The sequence below is a fragment of the Cryptomeria japonica genome, chromosome 11 (assembly GCF_030272615.1).
Source record: "Cryptomeria japonica chromosome 11, Sugi_1.0, whole genome shotgun sequence".
Classification (NCBI taxonomy): domain Eukaryota; kingdom Viridiplantae; phylum Streptophyta; class Pinopsida; order Cupressales; family Cupressaceae; genus Cryptomeria; species Cryptomeria japonica.
The window spans coordinates 423,153,251-423,173,629 of NC_081415.1; the positions used below are offsets into that span (position 1 = coordinate 423,153,251).

General features: G+C 36.7%; 1 protein-coding gene across 1 annotated transcript; it reads left to right on the forward strand.

Annotated features, from left to right (window-relative positions):
• The first annotated feature begins 13,806 nt into the window (after positions 1–13,806).
• Positions 13,807–19,053, forward strand: LOC131073641 (G-type lectin S-receptor-like serine/threonine-protein kinase SD2-5). The gene is made up of 2 exons (XM_058010141.2): positions 13,807–16,332; positions 16,432–19,053. The coding sequence occupies exons 1-2, from the start codon at positions 15,790–15,792 to the stop codon at positions 18,283–18,285; spliced, it is 2,397 nt and encodes a 798-aa protein (XP_057866124.2). The 5' UTR covers positions 13,807–15,789; the 3' UTR covers positions 18,286–19,053.
• The last annotated feature ends 1,326 nt before the right edge of the window (positions 19,054–20,379 follow it).

Here is a 20,379-nt window from a genome sequence, read left to right on the forward strand (position 1 = left end):
GTAAATCCGCTTCTCCCACTTCTTCTTCAGTTGGCTTCTCCCTAAGCCTCTACCTGATAGCTTGAAAGTATTTACCTTTCTCAACAACCACTGCCTTAGCAGGGTCCTTCCTTACCAATGGTCCCCGTTGCTCAACCTTCTGTCTTTTCACAGGAGCTTCCCTCACAAATTCCACCTCATCGCCACTCTCAACAATGTCAACATCCATTACCAACTGGTCAATAGGCATATTACATTGAGAGGAAAATTCATCCTCTGGTTCTTGTGGCTCCTTTTGTCCTGGCATTTGAGCCATTAAGTCCTCATAAGCATTGAGCATCTTCTCCTTTCTTTCCAAATAACCCTCTTGATGATAAAAACCAACGAAAGTGGGGTCACTCTCTTTGAATTCTTGTTCTAACCTCATCAAATTACCCCATTTCCTTCTTCTCTCTTACACAACAGTCCTTTCCATCAAATTCTTGACTACATCCTCTTCATCAAGAGGCTCATGATGTTTCACTTGTGCCCAAGGTGTCATTCTCTTTAGTGCAATTTTCATAAACTGCTCAGGGTCACAAAACCTAGAATAAGCAATTACCATTCTATATTATTTTAACCAATTATTAATTTTATCTAAGGCTCCTTTGCCAATGGTAAAGTCAGGAACTACCCACAACCTAGGCAGAAAAGTGCCCTTTCTGTAAGTTAATAAATATTCTTTATCAACTAAAGTGAGCTGCCAAATGAGTTCAATTATGGCTAATCTCATTGGAACAAATTTTGGTAAAATGTGTGGGGGCCAAGGACACCCATATACCCTCATGATAGTAAAATGATCAAAGAAATAAAAATCCCCCTAGTTATGAGTAATGGGCCAATTACAGACAAACTGTTGTGGCCTCAAAAGCCTCCTCACACCTAGGATAAGTCTTTCTTTCTTTGTTCCTAACATATCTGTGATTGGTAAAACAATCCAATTTTGAAAATAACTAAAAGAGGAATCGTAAGTGCTACTATTCCACACCTGTGTCCACTTTTGTACTGGCATAGGCATGCCAAACTCCACTCTTTCCAGTACCAATTCTTTGTCCATCTTGTCTGCATTGTAGTACAAAATCAGGTGCATCATTATGGAATAGTGTTTGAAATTATTGATAGAAGCATTCTTCTGGATGTCCACCAAGGTGTCATGGATGTGCTACACCAAATATGCCATAAAATCACAATCTGTATTGACTTCTGGCTGCTGGATGTTCATTTCCATCATCAGAAGCTCAATTGGCACCGTACTGCTCCCATCCATCCCCAACACCTTACATAATCCATAAACTGTGCACTTCATATAGAAATGAAAGTACTCAAATCAAACAACTCCTCCACATTGTCAGGAATTGGAATCAAAGATTGACTGCCAGACCTAGGCATGTATCGAGGAATTGCGTGCTTTTTCAGAACATTCTTATGGTTCTCGTAATCCTGCTTTTCTCTATCTAGGTCTATATCCATGCAAGTTGCACCAGATATCTGGAAAGCTTCAACAAATCCTTCATTCGAATTACCCTAGTTATAGGGCAATATGCCTTTGTCAACTCTCTAACTAGATCCACATCCATGTATACATCAGGCACAACTAGTTTAGCCATGTTCAAGTCCCAAGGATTAGACATGGGCACTCCCTTTACCCTATTGTTCCAGAAGTACGAAAACAAATAAGCACTAGAAATATTAGGGGTCTTCAGGTTTCTACACTGGTTGCATGTGTCTTTCCAGGCATACTCATTCATGGACAACCCATTAGATGTCCCTGGCAGCAATTCAATAAATTCTTCTTAATACTTCATCTCTTCGGTTGATTTTCTCCTCGACGCTTGAGAACTACTGCTACTCGTCACTTTACTCATCTTCTTAAAGAACACAACTTCAAATTCTGCACAATTCCAGCTATACCAGAGAACTTGACACCTTCACAACCCTAGGGCCTACAACTTGCAGTTACAGAGAGAAAGCTACCACTCACACAGTCAACACTCGGACCAAGGCTCATAATTCATTGAGAGTGTGAAAAATCCTTAACACAATCCTCCCTTTATAATTTTTTTTCTATCATCTCAGCCATTAATGCTCATGCATTCGACCATTAAAAATTTAAAACTGCAAACTAGGCTACTAGCTGTAAAAAAAATAATGTCATAAATTCATAATGAGTTGTATGCAAAATTTAGAAACTATCTTAGAATGAAATTTCACTTTAGTATTTACTCAGCAAAAGGTGCCAAAACAATCCACATGTTAATTCATCATTTGTCCCGACCCTTTGTTTCTATAACCTCAGCAGTCCCTGTCAAGTCATTAAAACATGTGCCACACAGTTGTTGGCCTTTTGCCTGAAAGACTGCCCATTAGAAAATCTCGTGACCTAGCGAAAAGCCCTTACGACTCTATCTCCAACTCGCAAGTTGGAAATGTTAAGCCTTCATAACCTCGAGAGCTAGCGATTGAGGGCAACTGAACCGTCACTCGCCAATTCTCGACCTCAAAATGTTAAGTCCTCGTCACCACAGCGACTTGGAGATAGTGGTAACTTTAACCCTTGTCACGTACTCGCCAACATAAAACTATTTTTCTCTTAGCTGCTAGCACTTCACTCACAAGCTCGCAGCTTGATCACATCTTCAGACATTTAATCTCGCGAGCTGGCGATAACCATAAAACTTAACCACAAACTGTCTAGTCACTAGCTCGCGACCTAAAAATGCTAACATTAAACAAACATGAGAGCTAACGACAACTGTATGAAATGAGTTACTCGCTAACTCTCATGGCTATAATGCACGACATCAGACCAACTCGAGACCTCGCAACCAAAGAAACTTCATTAACAATCTCCAACTCGCTAACATAAAACGCTAACACCCAAAAAGCTAGAGACCTCGTGATGTAAACCCAAACCAACTTGTCGCCAGCTCATGGCTTGATCACCTCTTCAGACATTTAACCTTGCGAGCTGGCAATAACCATAAAAGTTAACCACAAATTGTCTAGTCGCTAGCTCGTGACCTAAAAATGCTAACATTAAACAAACATGAGAGCTAGCGACAACTGTATGAAATGACTTACTCGCTAACTCTCGCGGCTATAATGCATAACATCAAACCAAATCAAGACCTCGCGACCAAAGAAATTTCATTAACAATATCCTGCTCACTAACATAAAACACTAACACCCAAAAATCTAGAGACCTCGCGATTCGAACCCAAACCAACACTCGCTAACTTGCCACTTAAAATGTTAAACATGAAATTGATCTGCGAGTTAGAGATGAAACATAAAACATGTTAGACCGACCGTTTGACCACCCTTGACATTGACATGGACAAATAAAGAGAGGACAACTCAGATTTTTAATGCACGACAACTAGCCAACGAATGCAAAAAACAAACACAAAAACCTAATCGCCATGAACATGACCAAAACTTAGGAAAAGACACTTCTATAAAACCAGATGATAAACCCACGACATGAATTGAAGCTCGACATGACTTAGCCAAAAAAATTGCAGTCCTAACAGGTGTGACCCTTGAAGTCAAGCATACTTTGTCTGGTCTTCCCGATATGAATGGTATTGGGGATTTTTGAATTTGGACAATTTGAAGAAGGGAATATATCATATTTTAAGATGAAGATTATGATCACAGAGGACATTTTGAGCCTTGGAGTTGGCATTTTGAAAAAATGGAAAAAATGTTGTTCTAACATCATGTTAAGCATTTGATGTAGAAAGGTTCTATCAGTTATGCAATATAAATAATTTTATAGATCTTGTGACACAAATTGTTGCATTTCATGTTAAGCATAATGTGGAACCAATTTACCAAAGATAATATATATTCAAGAATCAAACTTCATGCAGAACTAAATATATTCTCTTAGCTCTAAGAGTCAAGACTCTAAATTTCTTAAACTAGAACTAAATATATAGTAATAGTCAACATGCAGTTACAAACAACTATCATAAACTAAATTCTAATTATTTACTAATAATTCAAATTCACAATTAAAAATATGAAATAAGTATCCGTTCTGATTGACAATTTCAAGGAATACAATATAAAAAATGATCAACAATAACTATAGTTTTCTTACTTGTAAATTGTAATAACTAATATGCCTCAAGAAGTGCAGTATAAATACCTAAGAACTGACTGTTAATTCATTTCAGTGACTCGGTTTGGAATGAAGAACTCTGAGGCTTCTATATCCCAAATGGACTCAAGATCCTGAACCTGACTAGTACTAACAGGTCCATCTTCATTCTGAGTTGGGTATTCAAAAATTTCTTCGTCTTCAATTTCATGTTTACTCTGAGTTCCATCATTTGTCTTAGCACTAGCACTAGCAGCACCAACTTTTGAAGTGTTGCACAACCCTCTCTTTCACACATGGAATTCCAGATTGCCAGTGCCCTATCATAAGGAATTTTTTTGACATTATACTGAGTTACAAACAACCTCAAGCAAGTTCCAAATTTTTGTCTAGTTTGTTTCTGATCTTTGATTTCAAAAGCCCTAATGCACTGAAAACTCTCTCATCTTCCACCGACCTCAATATCATTGTTTGACATAAATCAACAAGTTTGAAATATTCTGGTATCGAAGTATGCAATACTTCACTCCGATCTATCCTTTTCCAAAGCCTTGTTATTGATCCAGGTTCAAATGGATTCTCGAAGTTTTCCAATTGTTGTTTCATACACAATGCAAAGCGTTTACATTATTTTTTAAGATGATATGAATTTAAAATTCCTTCTATTGGTTGTCCATTGCAATATGCATCTTTTGAAAATGTTAATATCAATTCCTATAGTTTTTTATGAAACACCTTTGCATCATTTGGATTATCTCCAAATGAATGCCAAAATTGAGGATACACACAACCCATGGCTTCAAGTATTTCTTCTCAAGGGAATCTTTCACGAATCTCAGTTGAAATTTCGTATGCAATAGACTTCAAATTATCACTAACAGATTTAACAATCCTATCAAAATATTCCTTTTTAACTGGTAGTGCTCTGCCTCGCTTGCCCATCGTAGATTGGTGCATTGGTATCTGAAATCCTTTTACAAAGACACATAACTCATTTTTTGCATTGAAATGTAAAAAAATTTCAGCATGATTCAAATCTGTAATTATTTGCCACCTAAAAAAATTGGGGCTTCACCCTGTTAGATCTGAATATAGCCCATCCAAGGCCAAGCATGTCATTTTATGTAGAGTGCTATACTCATTGATATACATAGTTTTATCTTGGGCTTTCTTAACAAATTTGTTCATTGGATCTAGCATGGGGAGAAGACTAGCTAAAGTTAACAGAGCCTCTATATCACTTAACTTATGTAAGAGATCAGGACCTCTGTCTACTGTGAGGCATTGCTCATACATTAGTTTGATCAAGGATTGATATTCTGTTAGAACTCGTTCCGCTAGTCCATGCAAGGAGATCCATCTGGTCTCAACATCCCTGAGAAGCTTGTTTCCTGTTGTTACTCCCTCAATAAAAATATGAAATTCTGCAAAACATTTAGGACTTCAACAAAAGTATGAGTGGAGCTCGTGGACCAGATCTTCAACTTTTGACACTGTAGGGAAATTTCTTACAATTCTATATGCTAAATTCATTCAATGGGCCATGTAGTGAATGTCAAGCATGTATGGTACAATACTAGTTTGTAATCTTGCACAAAGACCGGTCCTTTGACCTTACATTACTGCAACTCCATCAGCTCCAACACACACCAACTTCTTGGCAATTGTTAAGTCATCCATACGAGCAATTTCATTCAAAGCTTTCTTAACTTCCAAATATAAATTTTATGCTATTGAATTGCCCCTCATTTTACGAACACAGAGTAGATGAGCTCAATGAACGTGTTGTTTTACAGTATACACATGCATACAGACCCAAGCAGTGTTATCTACCGCAGTAACTTCATCTATGGATAATGAAATAATTTTTGACTCTTTTACACTCTCTTGCAAATTTTTCTTTTCCACCTCAGCAAGACAGTTTTCCATTTCCCATCCAACATTTATTAACCAATGTGACATAGGATAGTGAGGAACATTCAAAAAAGACAATCAATTACTATATTCTAGGAAATCTTTCATAGGACGCCCTCTCGACAAAATATGAAAAATAACACCCATCTGAATAGTCTTTGTCAGGTTTGTATCTTTCGATGCATGTTCAAGCCCAACCTTGATTTTATTTCCACTATTACCATTCAGTGTCATTTTGTGGTTATGCTCTTCATATTTCGCGACATACTTAACTGTTGGCATTATGTGAACCGATATGAGGACATGATGACATTGTATGTTGTCATTGATGTCAATATGCTGAAGAAGAGAGAACCGATATGTTACCAAGAACCGGTATATGTGAGAACCGATATAACATTGTGAACCGGTATATGTGCCAAAGTGAAGTGGTGTGTTTGTTCAAGGTGACCCGGCATGTGGTTATGGGAACCGGCACATGGAAGCTTTGTATGACTACTGGTTGGTAGTCTCAACTTCAGGGTTTCCGGTTGAAGTACTTCAAGCCTGTGTGATGAGTTAGCATTGTAACGAAGAACAGATCGTGTTGCCACGTCAGCCTTGTGCGCGTGAAGGATGTTGCATGAAGGAGATTGTTCCTATCTACCTCAGGAATGTGCGAAGTTTGTAAACGGTGAAAACGCGTGATGGGTTATCAGCCGACATGAAAGCGGTGGAAAATGAACGATGGAGAATGTCTTGAGATTGGTTCAAGACTGTTGCATTTAATGCAATGTGCTCAATGGTTAGGATTGAACCGTTTGAATTGCTTAACCTAATAGGTATAGGGTTTAGGGTTTATGCTACCGGCCTATCTGTTTCCTATAAGGTCGATGTTGTGTTTCTTTCTGAGGTTGTTGGCAAAAGTTGTGTGTGTGTATCTAAGTAAAGGGATACGCGATTCTTGCCAGACCAGAGGAGAGAAGTGATACCTACAGAGTGTAAGTGCAGAAGGTGAAGAGGAGCTAAAGCGGATTTGCATTGACATTGAGTGCTGTTACCAGATCATTGTAATAGCAGTTGATCTCTAACCACTTCAAAAGTTGGGAAATCCCTTAACAGGGTAGCTTTAACCGACTTACTATAAATCCTTTAACAGGGTGACTCAAAACCATTGAGTTCTTGAAATCCTCTAACAAGGTAACCTTTAACAGGGTTTAACCCTTAACTGGGTATTCTAGCCATCCCTTAACCGGGTGATCCCTAGTAGGATCGATTCCTAACATAACCTATTGTATCAGTCTTTAACCGGACAAGGCTCCTAACAGAGCGGACTTCTAAAGAGTTCAAAAATAGCTTGTGGGTATTCATCCCCACCGTGGTTTTTCCCAGTTGGGTTTCCACGTGAAAAAATTGTGTGTCATGTGTGGTGTTATTCATGTGATGGTTTAAGTGATTTGTGTTTGAAGGTAAATCATGTTGATCCAGCTGTTTATATATCTTTGATGATAGATTACCTGTTCATGCACTAGGGTGAAATGGAAATGAAGTATTAGATTGTATGAAAAGATAAGTGTCAACCGGTTCATGCTTGTCTCAGTTATTCTGGGTTTTGCCAGTTGTACTCTATTTAAGACCGGTGTTACTGTTTGTCTGCCAAAGGTTAGTGTCTACTGACAAACCGGTTTAGGATTATGTTTTTGTCTGTACTGATTCACCCCCCCCCCTCTCAGTACCGGTTTGGTACTATCCCTTCATCATTGAGTTATCATTAACATGAAGACATTCTTCCTTTGATTTCCATCTTACTACTGGTGTTTCCTTTCCATCTATGATATGCTTTTCATAGACCTTACCGATATGCTTTTCTATGGTGTCAAGCTTTTGCTGCAACTTCTTCTCTCTTTTAGTTTTCCAGCTACAAATCTTACACTTGCATTCCATTGGTTGTTCATCATTGTTTGGGACTGGTTCAATGAATGGGTACTTTGCTACCCAATCAATCTTAAAGCTCCTTGTCATTTCCCACTCCCGCCCCATTTTTACTTTTCTTTTTCTTTCCTTCCTACCAACATCATCTTCAGTGCTAGCATTTTCATCCAAGTGAATTATCTCATTGTGGGTATCCCTTACAACATCTTCTCCCATGTCGGTATTGTCATCCTCATTTGACTCTTTTAACTCAATGACAATCCTACTTTGTGGTGGTGGTGAGCTACTGTGAATGGCTTTTGCAACTACAGAAGTTGATGGACCAGAAACTTTTCCAATTCCAAAGTAATACTTTATGGTAGTATCTCTAAGTTTTGGGCGTTTTGATGGCCTCCCAATCCCTTCACCGCCCTGAGGATTCTTACCCTTGTCTGGCTTCCCAATCCCTTCACTACCCCGAGGAGTCCTACCCTTGTTTGGTCTCCCAATCCCTTCACTGCCCCGAGGAGTCTCACCCTTGTCTGACATCTCAATCCCTTCACCACCCTAAGGAGTCTCACCGTTGTTTGACATCTTGACCTCTCACTACGAATTAAAACTAATACTCAGAAGTATGAAGAAATGATTAGTTTACTCACATTTACGCTTTCTCAATTCTTTGAATCGAGAATTAGGAATTCTTGGGCCTGTGTTGTAGGATTGCAACTCTGGCCCTCCGTCCTACAATCAACTTCAAGGTTCCAACTCATGCGCAATGCAAATCGAGAGCTCCCAAATTTACTAATCAGACATGAACAAGTTGTAAGGAAGACTGTTTCAAACTTTCAATTGTATTTATATCAATCCATGATTCCATTTTGGGCGAATTCCATGGGCTTTTCAAAATGCATCTTATTGGCCCTCTGATTTGTATGTAGGTGTCATACTCTATATGCATTGGAAATTTGGAATTTGGCGAAATGGGTCCTTGAATTCTTATAATGTTTTATTGGCCCTCTGATTTGTATGTAGGTGTCATACTCTATATGCATTGGAATTTGGCGAAATGGGTCCTCAAATGCTTATAATGTTTTAATTGTTATTGGCGAATTGGGTCTCATTATGCTTAACATAAAATTTAACAATTGGCAAAATGGGTCGGCACGTGCAATGAAGATTTAATTAACCATTGGCGAAATAGGTCTTGGGTACAATGTCGTGTTACTATTTCTGGTGAATAAGGGAGGTGATCTAATACCCACATCCAAGTGATTCCAGGCGAATATAATAGGCATCCACGTGAAATGATATGTGGTCAATGGCGAATCTGAAATACATTGGACCATTAACATCAAAATTCTGGGCGATTTGGCCACCGTGTTGTCCAATACTATTCACCAATTTCAGGAAAATGGAATCGCAAAATTCGCCAAAAGGCCCACTAAAAAACACTCTGACCATTATCATTCATTAATTATTGTACTATGTTTTAAATTTTAAATTTATTATATATATATTTTTATGTATATTGAATTACATAAATTATGGTATATATAGTACCCCCTATTCCCTATAATCGTCAATTTTTTCAAATGTTGGCCCTAGAAACCCAATCCCTTCTACCAAGAAATGCTAAAAAAACTAACATTAGTAAAATACAAAATACTCAAGAATGGGCTTTCATAAAGTTTCAATGGAGTATCTAAGCAATAGTGTACAAAAACAACCATATACATCTCTAGGTATATTTTTCTTCCATCTATTTGAGAAAATTATGATATTTTGATATTTTCTATGTTGTGTATTATTTAGTCTAATGTTATTATTCGGATTTATTGAGATTAATCCCAATGTTATAGTTCCTCTCAATCATAATCATGCTCAATTATTCCAAATTATTGCAGTTATGGTTAAACAAAGATAGAGCTCTAGTAGAGTTTTGTTGCATCTACATTATATAAAGTTGCTCCCAATTAAGTGAGTTCAACATGGAAGATTCCTAATTAGATCTCAAGGCAATTTTTGTAAATGAGGCTAAAATTGTGTTCACAATTATTTCTAGTAGCAAGCAAAAGGAGTTATAACATCTTGATTATGGGTTTGATATGCTAGTAATAAATGGATCTACTGGAATGATGAATCCTATTGAAGTAGCTTCTCACTCTAACGAAGGAGACTTGAGTTGAAATAGTCGATGCCACACTTTGTATATGAATAAGTTAAAGAAAATTTGAGACAAAGAAACTTGGTCAAACAAATTGTATAAACTAGATTAAAGAAATCAAACGTAGCCATCTAATGACTAAGCCTTTTGGTAGCATTCTTGTTGTCAAATTTCATGTCAATCTCGAAGTTATCTTTTAGACACAATATTAGAGTATGATGTTTTTTCATGGTGTAATAACATCATATTGTTATGTCTAAATAGTAACAGTTTACAATGTGAGTTACAACTACTAATGCAACTTTCTCATTCAACGATTAGCACAAGCTACTCATTCAAGTGTCATCCAATTCTTTTAAACTCCATGCATTCATTCCTTTGACACAAGTAGGTGTCATGACCAATGTATTCATGAGATAATCTAACACCTTGAGTTGGGTCTATTGAGAGGGAAACGGCTATCTAGCTCCTAAAATGCACCAAGGCATCATTATCCCTTATACATTATAATAGATACTTAGTGCATTCTAGGCGTAAGGCCAATATATAGATGTAAATAAATATTATTTTTATGACAACAAATTAAAAAGTGCTGATTAAAATTTTAATGTAAAATTCTTTCACAATAAAATAATAATATACTTTATCATTACACACGTCAATAAAATGACTATTAATTTAATTTCCGATAATAAAATATAAATTTTAAGAAAAAACAATTTCATAAAATCTTTATCATGATAAAAACTAATAAAACTATTAAAAAATACATAAACAAATAACATTTTCAAATTAAATTTGAAAAAACTATCAATGTGATCTGGAAAAAATTGTTTATAAATGATTGCCATTATATACCGACCAAATTAAAAATAATAAGTCATTGAACAATAAATATGTTTAAGTACTCTGTCTTCCCTTTCAAAAAAATAAAAAATAAAAAAATTTAAAATTATTTAATGATTAAAAATCGTGGCGTATTTATTGTTACCAGCTAAATTCAAATCACCCTCGTCATGGATTGACAGAATGATATATACATTGATGGCATCACTTCTTTATTTATTGATGATAATATTAAACACTTTAAAGGGAGAGAAATTCAAGTGATAACAATAATCTAAGAAAATAAATATTAATTGCAGAATATAAATATCATATGAGGATTCGATAGAAGATAGGAAATGGGATCAGATATCATTGTCTGGAAATACAGTCCTGCAATTACATTTTAAATTTGACAGCTAATTAATGCTACACAATTATCTGCTCCACAAATTAGGGGAAAGGATTTGGTAGTGGTGCATCTTAAATTTAAGTATTGGTATGATGTTATGTAGGAACTAAAAATTAGGTTGTCATGTAAGTAAGGATGTGGATAGTTTCAATATTTTATTTTCAATATTGTTCTAATCTATCGAGTATGCGTATTAGGTGGAATTTTTTACCCCCTACTCATGAACAGCATTTGTCTCTTGTGTATTCACTTTGACTTGTTTTCACCATACATATTTGCACACTTTAGTCAGATGCAAATACATTTAATTGGAATGGCTCTGCGCTTAATGCCACATGACTACATTTATAAAGCACACCTTCATACTTGTGCAAATCAAATAGAGTGGAGATGTGAAATGATAACACTTTATTATGCATCATTAGGGTTTGCTAAAAACTATTTTCTTTACCAGTTTATTATGCATTAATGAATCTTTATGGCATCTCCCCCCTAGAAGAATTTACAACATGTAGCTACCACTTCGTCCATTTCCTTGTGTCTAAGTGAAAGTAACTCATTATTCCATGCATGCGTAGGTTCTATGTCCCTCAATTCCCTTACTATAGTTATCTCCTTCTTTAAATCTTGGATGAGCTATGGAGACAAAGTTACAAACGAAGAATCAATATGACTCACAAAGTTCTCAAGTAGGTAGTGAGATACACCACTTTATATATCTTTCAACTCCTACTTGATTGCTTTATCATTTTTTTATTTTTTATATCATCATATTAAAAGATGGCTTGGAGCTCTACTAGAATTCTTCCATGTGTGGCTTCCCAAAAGACATAGTGGTTACTATAACATGTAATGGTTGTAGATCTACTTCAAGAAGTACATTAGGTAATGAAGTCACTATTTGTGCATGTTTATTTTGTTGTGCATATGTGAGTTATGGTTGATCTTATTCTAGCTCTCTTTAGAGGAGGTTTTATAATTAATGCAGCTAATTGAGCAAATTCATCTTGTGAAGTCTTTATTGATTGAATCTCACCTCGTGAATACAATTAATGAAGACTCTTGAGGATAGCCACCTTACAAGTAGGGGAACCTTGTAATGGCAAAACCTACAACACAATTGACCCTAGCATGTTGTTTTACACCATCTCTCTCTCTCTCTCTCTCTCTCTCTCTCTCTCTCTCTCTCTCTCTCTCTCTCTCTCTCTCTCACAACACACACACACACGATGAACCAAGTTCTCGCTAGCAAGATCTTTGAATTGCCCCTAATTCATCCTATCTTCTAACTACCACTTTCATCCCTTCTATCATATTCTCTATTCTTTGTATATTGCCATTTATCCTAGTAGATTTTACTCCTTTTATAATTTCTTTGTGCTCTAATTGCTTGGTTAAGAATTCTTCTAATTTGCTTGGTTGGGGTTGATCCTCCTCATTCTTTAATAGTTGTCACATTACATGGTCTACCACATCACCCACGTGTACTCTAGTAAACTTTGTTTTAAGTCTTTCTGTTTGCTTGAGCAGGTAACTTCTTTCTTCTATGAACACATCTTCATATCCTTCTCTAGCCACGTGTTAATACTTTATTTCGTTAAGAAAACACTCTTCTATGTGTTCTAATAAATGTAATGTTCATCCACCAAAAAATTATGTGATGCTTCCAATAGAAACATTCATTGTGCAATACCAATTTCTCATTACTCGGAATTTTGATCATCAAGAAAACTAGTATTTGCTCAATTTTATATAAAATAAAATCTAATACCTTTTAATTTACTTAAAAAGATTCTAAACTTATAAAACAATAACTTTCTCTACAATTCAAACCTTGAAAAAAGACATTACATTGTCTTAACTACAAGAAGGATCTAAGAAATAAATATACTATATGATCAATTTAAATTATGTTCATTAATTTGTAAAGCCTAAAAAAGACATTACATAACTTTCAAGTAACAAAGAATCTAGATAATAAATATACTAAATAATCAATTTAAATTGTGTTGTTGGTTTGTATTAACTTTGATGTTAATGTTATCTTATTTAAAGAGATGACATCTTTCAAAGACAAAAAGATATTAATGTCCCAAAAAGCTAAAAGAGAAGCCAATATGGTAAGATGATGATATTATTAGTGTCAATAGAAAGCTTGGCGGTTGTTAAATGTAAAAGGCCCATTTTTGATAAAAACAAGCATAACCGTCCAAATAATAGTTCACTATTATCATACCACCTAAAAAATGAATATCCACTGTTAACATTCTATATTAGCAAAAATAAATCAACATCATTAAAGAATTTAAAAATTTTAAAAACAAAATTCAACATCATAAAGATTAAATATTAACATGTAGGAGCCGTACAAGATGACATGTGCCAACGCTCTTATTCATGGCTACCACACTCAACTGGGCCAAATAAAATAATATAAAAACTAGTAAGTTGCAGACTTTTGATAAGCAGTTGTATTATTATAGTATTTAACTATTGAAAACTCTGGGCATAATGATTTTATATACCCAGCCTGTACAAATAATTGCAGTGTTTGGTAAAGTCCTCTCCCCACATGGAGTTTTTAAAGGTGTTCCTCAATTATTGTCAGTTGTTTGACAAAATAACAACTTGAAAAGCAAGCGAAAAAATGGGCAAAAGGATTTTTACTTTGGACAATCAGTCATCTCGTGAATCGAACCTTCCCCTGATCCTCCGGCCTCAAGAAAGATTTAGCAGTTGATGACTTGAGCCACAGGTTTTGACAGAGAGGCCCTGAGCTAAAAGCATAAAAAACAGAGGAAAGTCAAAACATGCAAGTATGAACACAACTGAGACACAGTGAATGAAAACTTGCGTCCTAGGCTGAGATGAGTCCTAACTTAGCATGGCGGTGGTGGTTCGGAAGTGCCCTGATACAGACTCGCTGTTGCAGTAGTGATTAATGTGGCATGTTGGGATATTGTTGGTGGGTCATGAGATCTGACAGGCGCTATTAATGGTGACAGGTAGCAAACATATCCAACTTGTCATTGTTTCCTTTTTAGGTGTTGCCTATCTATCGCGGTATTGATTATCCTTTTGGAAATGGGTCCCGGCTCTTGTTTTTTAAATACCATGGGTTTGCTTGGGCTTATAAGGAGCTTGGATTTGCAACTTAGAAGGAGATGCACTGAATTGGGTAATGTTGATAAGAACTCTCTCAGATTTGGAGTCAGTAATTACTGAAAGCAGCATTAATTGCTGAAAGCAACATTAATTGGATGGAACATGGATTATCTGTCATGCCATAGAAGTTTATGGAAAAGTGTCTTTGACAAATGCTTATGAGCAGGACAAGCACCCTTTGAGACGATGCCTTTATTCTGGATAATTGGGATTAACTTTTTGGCTAAGAATGCCCAATTTTCTCAGCCCGGTCTTATATGACAAAATCATGCTTTTTTTAATATTGAACAATGTTTTTGACCTCTGTAAGCAGTGTGAGGTCATCCTACAAACTCGTATTGAAATCTTGATTAAAATGCTGAAAATGGGGGTTGGCATCCGACGATGGCCCAGACCAGGTCAAACTCCAGTTGGACTTATTGTGATTTTAAATTATAAGCTGAAAACAAGGCTCGGTAATGGGAAATGGCTCATTAGTCAAAATTCTGTCCCGGGTTTATAATTTTAAACCGCATCATACATTTAAGAGTTAGAGTGGTTGACAAATGTAATCCTTAGACGGTTTTTTAATTTGTGGTTCGGCCAGACCAAGTCAAACTCCATTTGGGACAATGGATTTTAAATTTTATGCTAAACATAGGCTTTGGTAATGGTGATGAATTGCCCATGATTCTGTCCAAGTGTTATATCTTACATCGGCCTAAACAGAGACTTATCTAGACAAAAATTGTAAACTGGTGATTAAATTTGCACATGACAGATTGAAGAATTTTGGTTAATGGATTGGCAGGTTTTGGAGCAGAGAGCTTGATATCTATCTCCAAAATTGAGTGCCGTCTTTTGTTTGGGCAACATATCTCTGGACTAAATTAGCAGCTTACTGGTTTAGGTATCCTAGGTGTTTGTAATTTTTTTTGGCAATCGTGAGGAGATTTCTGTGCAATAACTTTTTGGTTTGGGGATCTTATTTGTAGCATGGTTTGGAAAGTTTGATGAATTCTGCTTATGTCTCCCCACGAAAGAAATATCCTTTACCACTAGATGGTTGTAATTTTCAAAGCCACGTGAATTCTACTGAGCCATTAAGATCTTAAAAGCTTACACTAGGGTTCGATACTGTATTAGGACATATTCAATGCATTGTAACTGTTGGGAATTGACTTCACCATGCTTGGAATTAAGAGAGTCATATTTGCTATAGAGTCTTGTATTGAAGAAATCATCAGCCTAGCATATCTAGTTGAGAAGGGTAAGGTTTGGTTTTATTTTCAGCCTCCCTGCTGGTGGTCCATATGACTAGGTCCCGAGCTTTACCTTGTCTCCAATGGCAGCCTTTCAAAGTGAACGTTGTATTTGTAGCACTGATTCTCTCGGTCCTTCAAAGATGTGTTTCTGCAGCTCCACGTGTTGGGCCAGTGCAGCCTGTGTTTCTCGGAAATCAAATGACTTGGATTGACTATGGTGGCAATGCCCTTTATTCAGTAAACAAGACATTTGTACTTGGAATATTCGCTCCAACACCAGATGTAGCAGCCTTCTTTCTGTCAATAAAGAATGGAAATAGTGGTATGATTGTCTGGACTGCCAATAGGGACACCCCAATATCATCTAATGATCAATTTCTGTTCTCAGAAGATGGCAACGCATCCTTGACTAAAGATGGTACTGTTATATGGTCCACCCAAACAGGAGGCAAGGGTGTTGGGATAATGGAGCTGCAAGAATCTGGTAATTTGGTTTTGTTGGATAATTCCTCAAACATCATTTGGCAGAGTTTTGACCACCCAACAGATACTCTTCTCTCCAATCAGAGTCTCAAAGTTGGGATGAAGCTGGTAAGCAACTCTAGCGCACAGAATCTCTCTTCTGGTCATTATATCCTAGAGATGCAGGCAGGCAATCTGGTACTGTACACTGATTATAATCCTCCTCAGATTTACTGGACTATGGAGGCTGACAGCCGGAAAACAATTACGTTGGATGGCTCCCCTGTGATGGCAACTTTAACCGATAGATATTTGGGTATGTATGATGAAGAGAAAAATTTACTAAGCCAATTTATCTTCTCAAGCTTTCCAGATGAAGCAGGATTTCGTGCAGCTGTATTAGGTCAAGGGGGAGCTTTAACATTTGAAATCATTGAAACAGAAGGTCCAACCATTCTAGATCAGACAGTGATCCCGGCAGATAATTGTCAATTGCCTAGTGCATGTGCGTCTTACTTTGTCTGCCAAAGTAATGGGCAATGCCAATGTCCTCGTCTCTTGAATTCTATCTACGGATCTTCATGTGCCCCAGCACCTTTGCCACTTTGTGGTAGCTCTAATGACCCCGTAAGTTTTTATAAACTAGGAGATGATTTGAATTACTTTGCAAATGAGTTTGTTAGCCCTTTAAAAATGTCTCAGTTGGGGGATTGCCAAAAAGCCTGCAACAATAACTGCTCTTGCAGTGTTTTTTTCTTTCAAAAAAGTTCAGGTAATTGTTACCTTTTCAACCAAATAGGGAATCTCAAGACCTCCACAGATGATTCCACTGCATTTGTTGCATACTTCAAAGGTCTTGGCAACTTAACAAACGGCACGAGTTCAGGATCAGGCAAAGGCAATGCAAACCATTTTATCTTCATTGTAATCATTGCAGTGGTAACTGTAATTGTAGTTATTGGGATTGTCTATATTGGATACCGGTTTTTTAGGAAGAAGGAAGCACCTGATACGCTGAATGAATCATCAGATGATGAGAGATTCTTAAACAACATACCTGGCCTGCCAACCAGGTTCTCCTATAGGCAGCTCCAAGATGCCACCGATAATTTTAGCAAGAGGCTTGGGAAAGGGGGTTTTGGGTCAGTTTATGAGGGTACACTACCAGATGGTAGCATAGTGGCTGTGAAAAAGTTGGAGGGTATTGGGCAAGGCAAGAAAGAATTCCATGCAGAGGTAGCTACCATTGGCAGCATACATCATGTTCACCTTGTTAGACTCCGAGGGTTTTGTGCAGAGGGCTTGCACCGACTACTGGTCTATGAATTCATGGCCAATAGGTCTCTTGACAGATTCCTATTCAGAAACAAGAAGCAAGAGGTTATCTTGGATTGGGACAGAAGATACAATATTGCGCTTGGAACCGCCAAAGGATTGGCTTATCTGCATGAAGATTGTAGTGTGAGAATAATTCACTGTGACATAAAGCCAGAAAATATTCTTTTAGATGATAACTATGTAGCTAAGGTGTCAGACTTTGGGCTTGCAAAACTTATGACCAGAGAACAGAGCCATGTCTTTACGACCTTAAGGGGTACTCGAGGCTATCTTGCTCCAGAGTGGCTTACCACCTTCGCTATTTCTGAGAAGAGTGATGTATACAGCTTTGGCATGGTTCTACTAGAAATTATTGGTGGAAGGAAGAATTTTAATCCCGAAGAAGCTTCTGAAAAAGCTTATTTTCCAGCTTATGCTTTCAAGCAGATAGAAGAACAAAAACTGGAAAATTTACTTGATCCAGAGCTTGACTATGAGCCTTCTGATGAAAGGCTATCAAGGGCAGTCAAAGCTGCCTTATGGTGTATTCAAGAAGATTTTTCTTTAAGGCCATCTATGGGAAAAGTGGTACAAATGCTCGAGGGTCTCATGTATATACCTCAGCCACCAGTTTCTTACCAAACTGGTTTCCGCATACATAACAGCTTGCTGAAATCTACCAGTGAAGAGGGGACCTCTTCCAATCCTTCTGATTATAACAGCCAGGACATGCTATCAGCAGTCCGCCTCTCTGGACCAAGGTAAGTCTTGTCATTTTTAAGATTCTCTACAAAGTTTTTGAAGTCCTTTTACTAAAGAGAATATGAAAGCACATTGGCTGTAGCAGAACTAAGGGATCTTGAGCTGATAAAAAACAAAGACTGGGATGTTTTCCTTGTCATTATGTATGAATCTATCCAGGCATGTGCCCATGTATGACCATACAAATGGTCTGTATATTATCTTCTGACCGATCTATAGAGCATGATGTCTATAAAAGAGAGTTGCAAACTTTACACACTAGAGCATCCATTTTTGCTTCTTTCACAATAGTCATATTGAGATTTTTTGTCAGTGTTTTATTTTGTATACAAGGAGCGTCAATTCAGATCCAATTGGCTCTTTATAGTCTGGTTGGTCTAAATGTGAAAATATGTTACAGCAAATATGCTGAGCTTTGCACAAACTAGGTGATTCCATGCCTTATCGATGATAAGAAGACATATTACAGTCAGCCATAACCTTTTTTGTTGGATTGGGAAGTCTGGATTTTGCATTTGGCTTCTATAAATATCCTAGTCTCGTTGGGTTTAGAGGTCTTCAAATTTACAATTCATTATCATGTATTGACAAAAGTTCCTTTCAAACTTAATGAGTCCAATCCACAGAAAGAGTAATATGGGAACTGCAGATGAATCTGTATTAGGCTATTAGCTTGTGTTTCGATCTTACTGTGCTTTCCAAGGTCATGGCCATGTGTTTAAGCTTCTCCATTCCAGTTTGTGCAATAAACAATGTTTACAGAGGATTGAATTTTGGTTTTAATGACAATTGTTAATCTGGCTTTGTTGTAACTTTATAAAACAAATCAAATCATGGGTTATTGCCATTTCAGTTATTCTGAAGTTTTTGCCCTAATTAAAATTTGATGGCACATGAATCAATGAAAATTCTTAGACACAAAAGTGAATATTGAGTATCTTATGTCAGCATGCCATCATCTTCTTGTTATTGAGGTGTGTGCAAATGTATTCAATGCCATAGCATCAATCTCGTTTACTGAGCTGCTTGCAAATCTCAAGGAAACCAAAAGATTCTCCAAGACGAACTGGGTTGAAACATAATAAAAGGTTAACATTGAGTGCCATGATTGAAAGATGTCCATGTATTAAAATCCCTGTACTTTTGTCCAAGGCATTCTACAATCAACAAAATATAAGGGAAAGAAACAAGCTTACATCGACTTGGATGGGTATTGGCCTCTTCAGAAATTAGCAGTTCTTTTTCCAAAATCTTGGAAGGATTAAATTAATTTTAGTACTTCATACCTAGTATATGATATGGCTTGGAGAAGATCAGTAAGCAAATGCAAAAATTGAAATTCACACATTATGTTTGAGGAGGATGACAGTTTGTGTCCTAGGCGAATCAATTAGGTTATAGAAAATTTAGTATGTGATAAAAACAAAGGCCTATGGCAACCAATAACAGGGACTCTCTTGAGGTAATTAATTAAATTAACATATATTTGAATCCGTATTTTCACTAGTAGACCGTGCCTTACAAACTGCAATCATACATCAAACTAAACTAATTAGTTTTCATTGTTTGGCTTTGCTCCATTTTGGCAGAAAACCATCCGGTCATTGCTCCAGCTGGTTGACCTTGCTTATCCACATTTTTCTAGCAATTGCTTTATTTTTCAAATGGTTGGTAATGATTTCGATGGACACTGCTTATGTTTTACTTTGTCAGAGATGCACTGGACACTTCTCTAATCATCAACAATTTAGACCAGTATTAAACATTCAGATCTAATTAAATAAAATGAAATGATTTTGCAAGGCAGATTAGCCTCTAGGTAAAGAGAAGGGTTTAACAAATAAAATGACTAGATGGATGAACAAACTATTCACGGTTAAACATTTACACAAATAATCAGTTGAATTGATCATGCATACGGATTTAAACTTTGTGTCAGCAACAATTATTTATGAATTTGCTTTCATTGCAAAGACATCTATTTGCATGGAGCTTTTACACCAGCATTGATAATTGTCCCTAGGCTGATGAAAACTTTTTGCAAATTTTTCAAGTAGATTTTGAAAGGTACATATGCTATGAAGCCAAGTTTAAGTT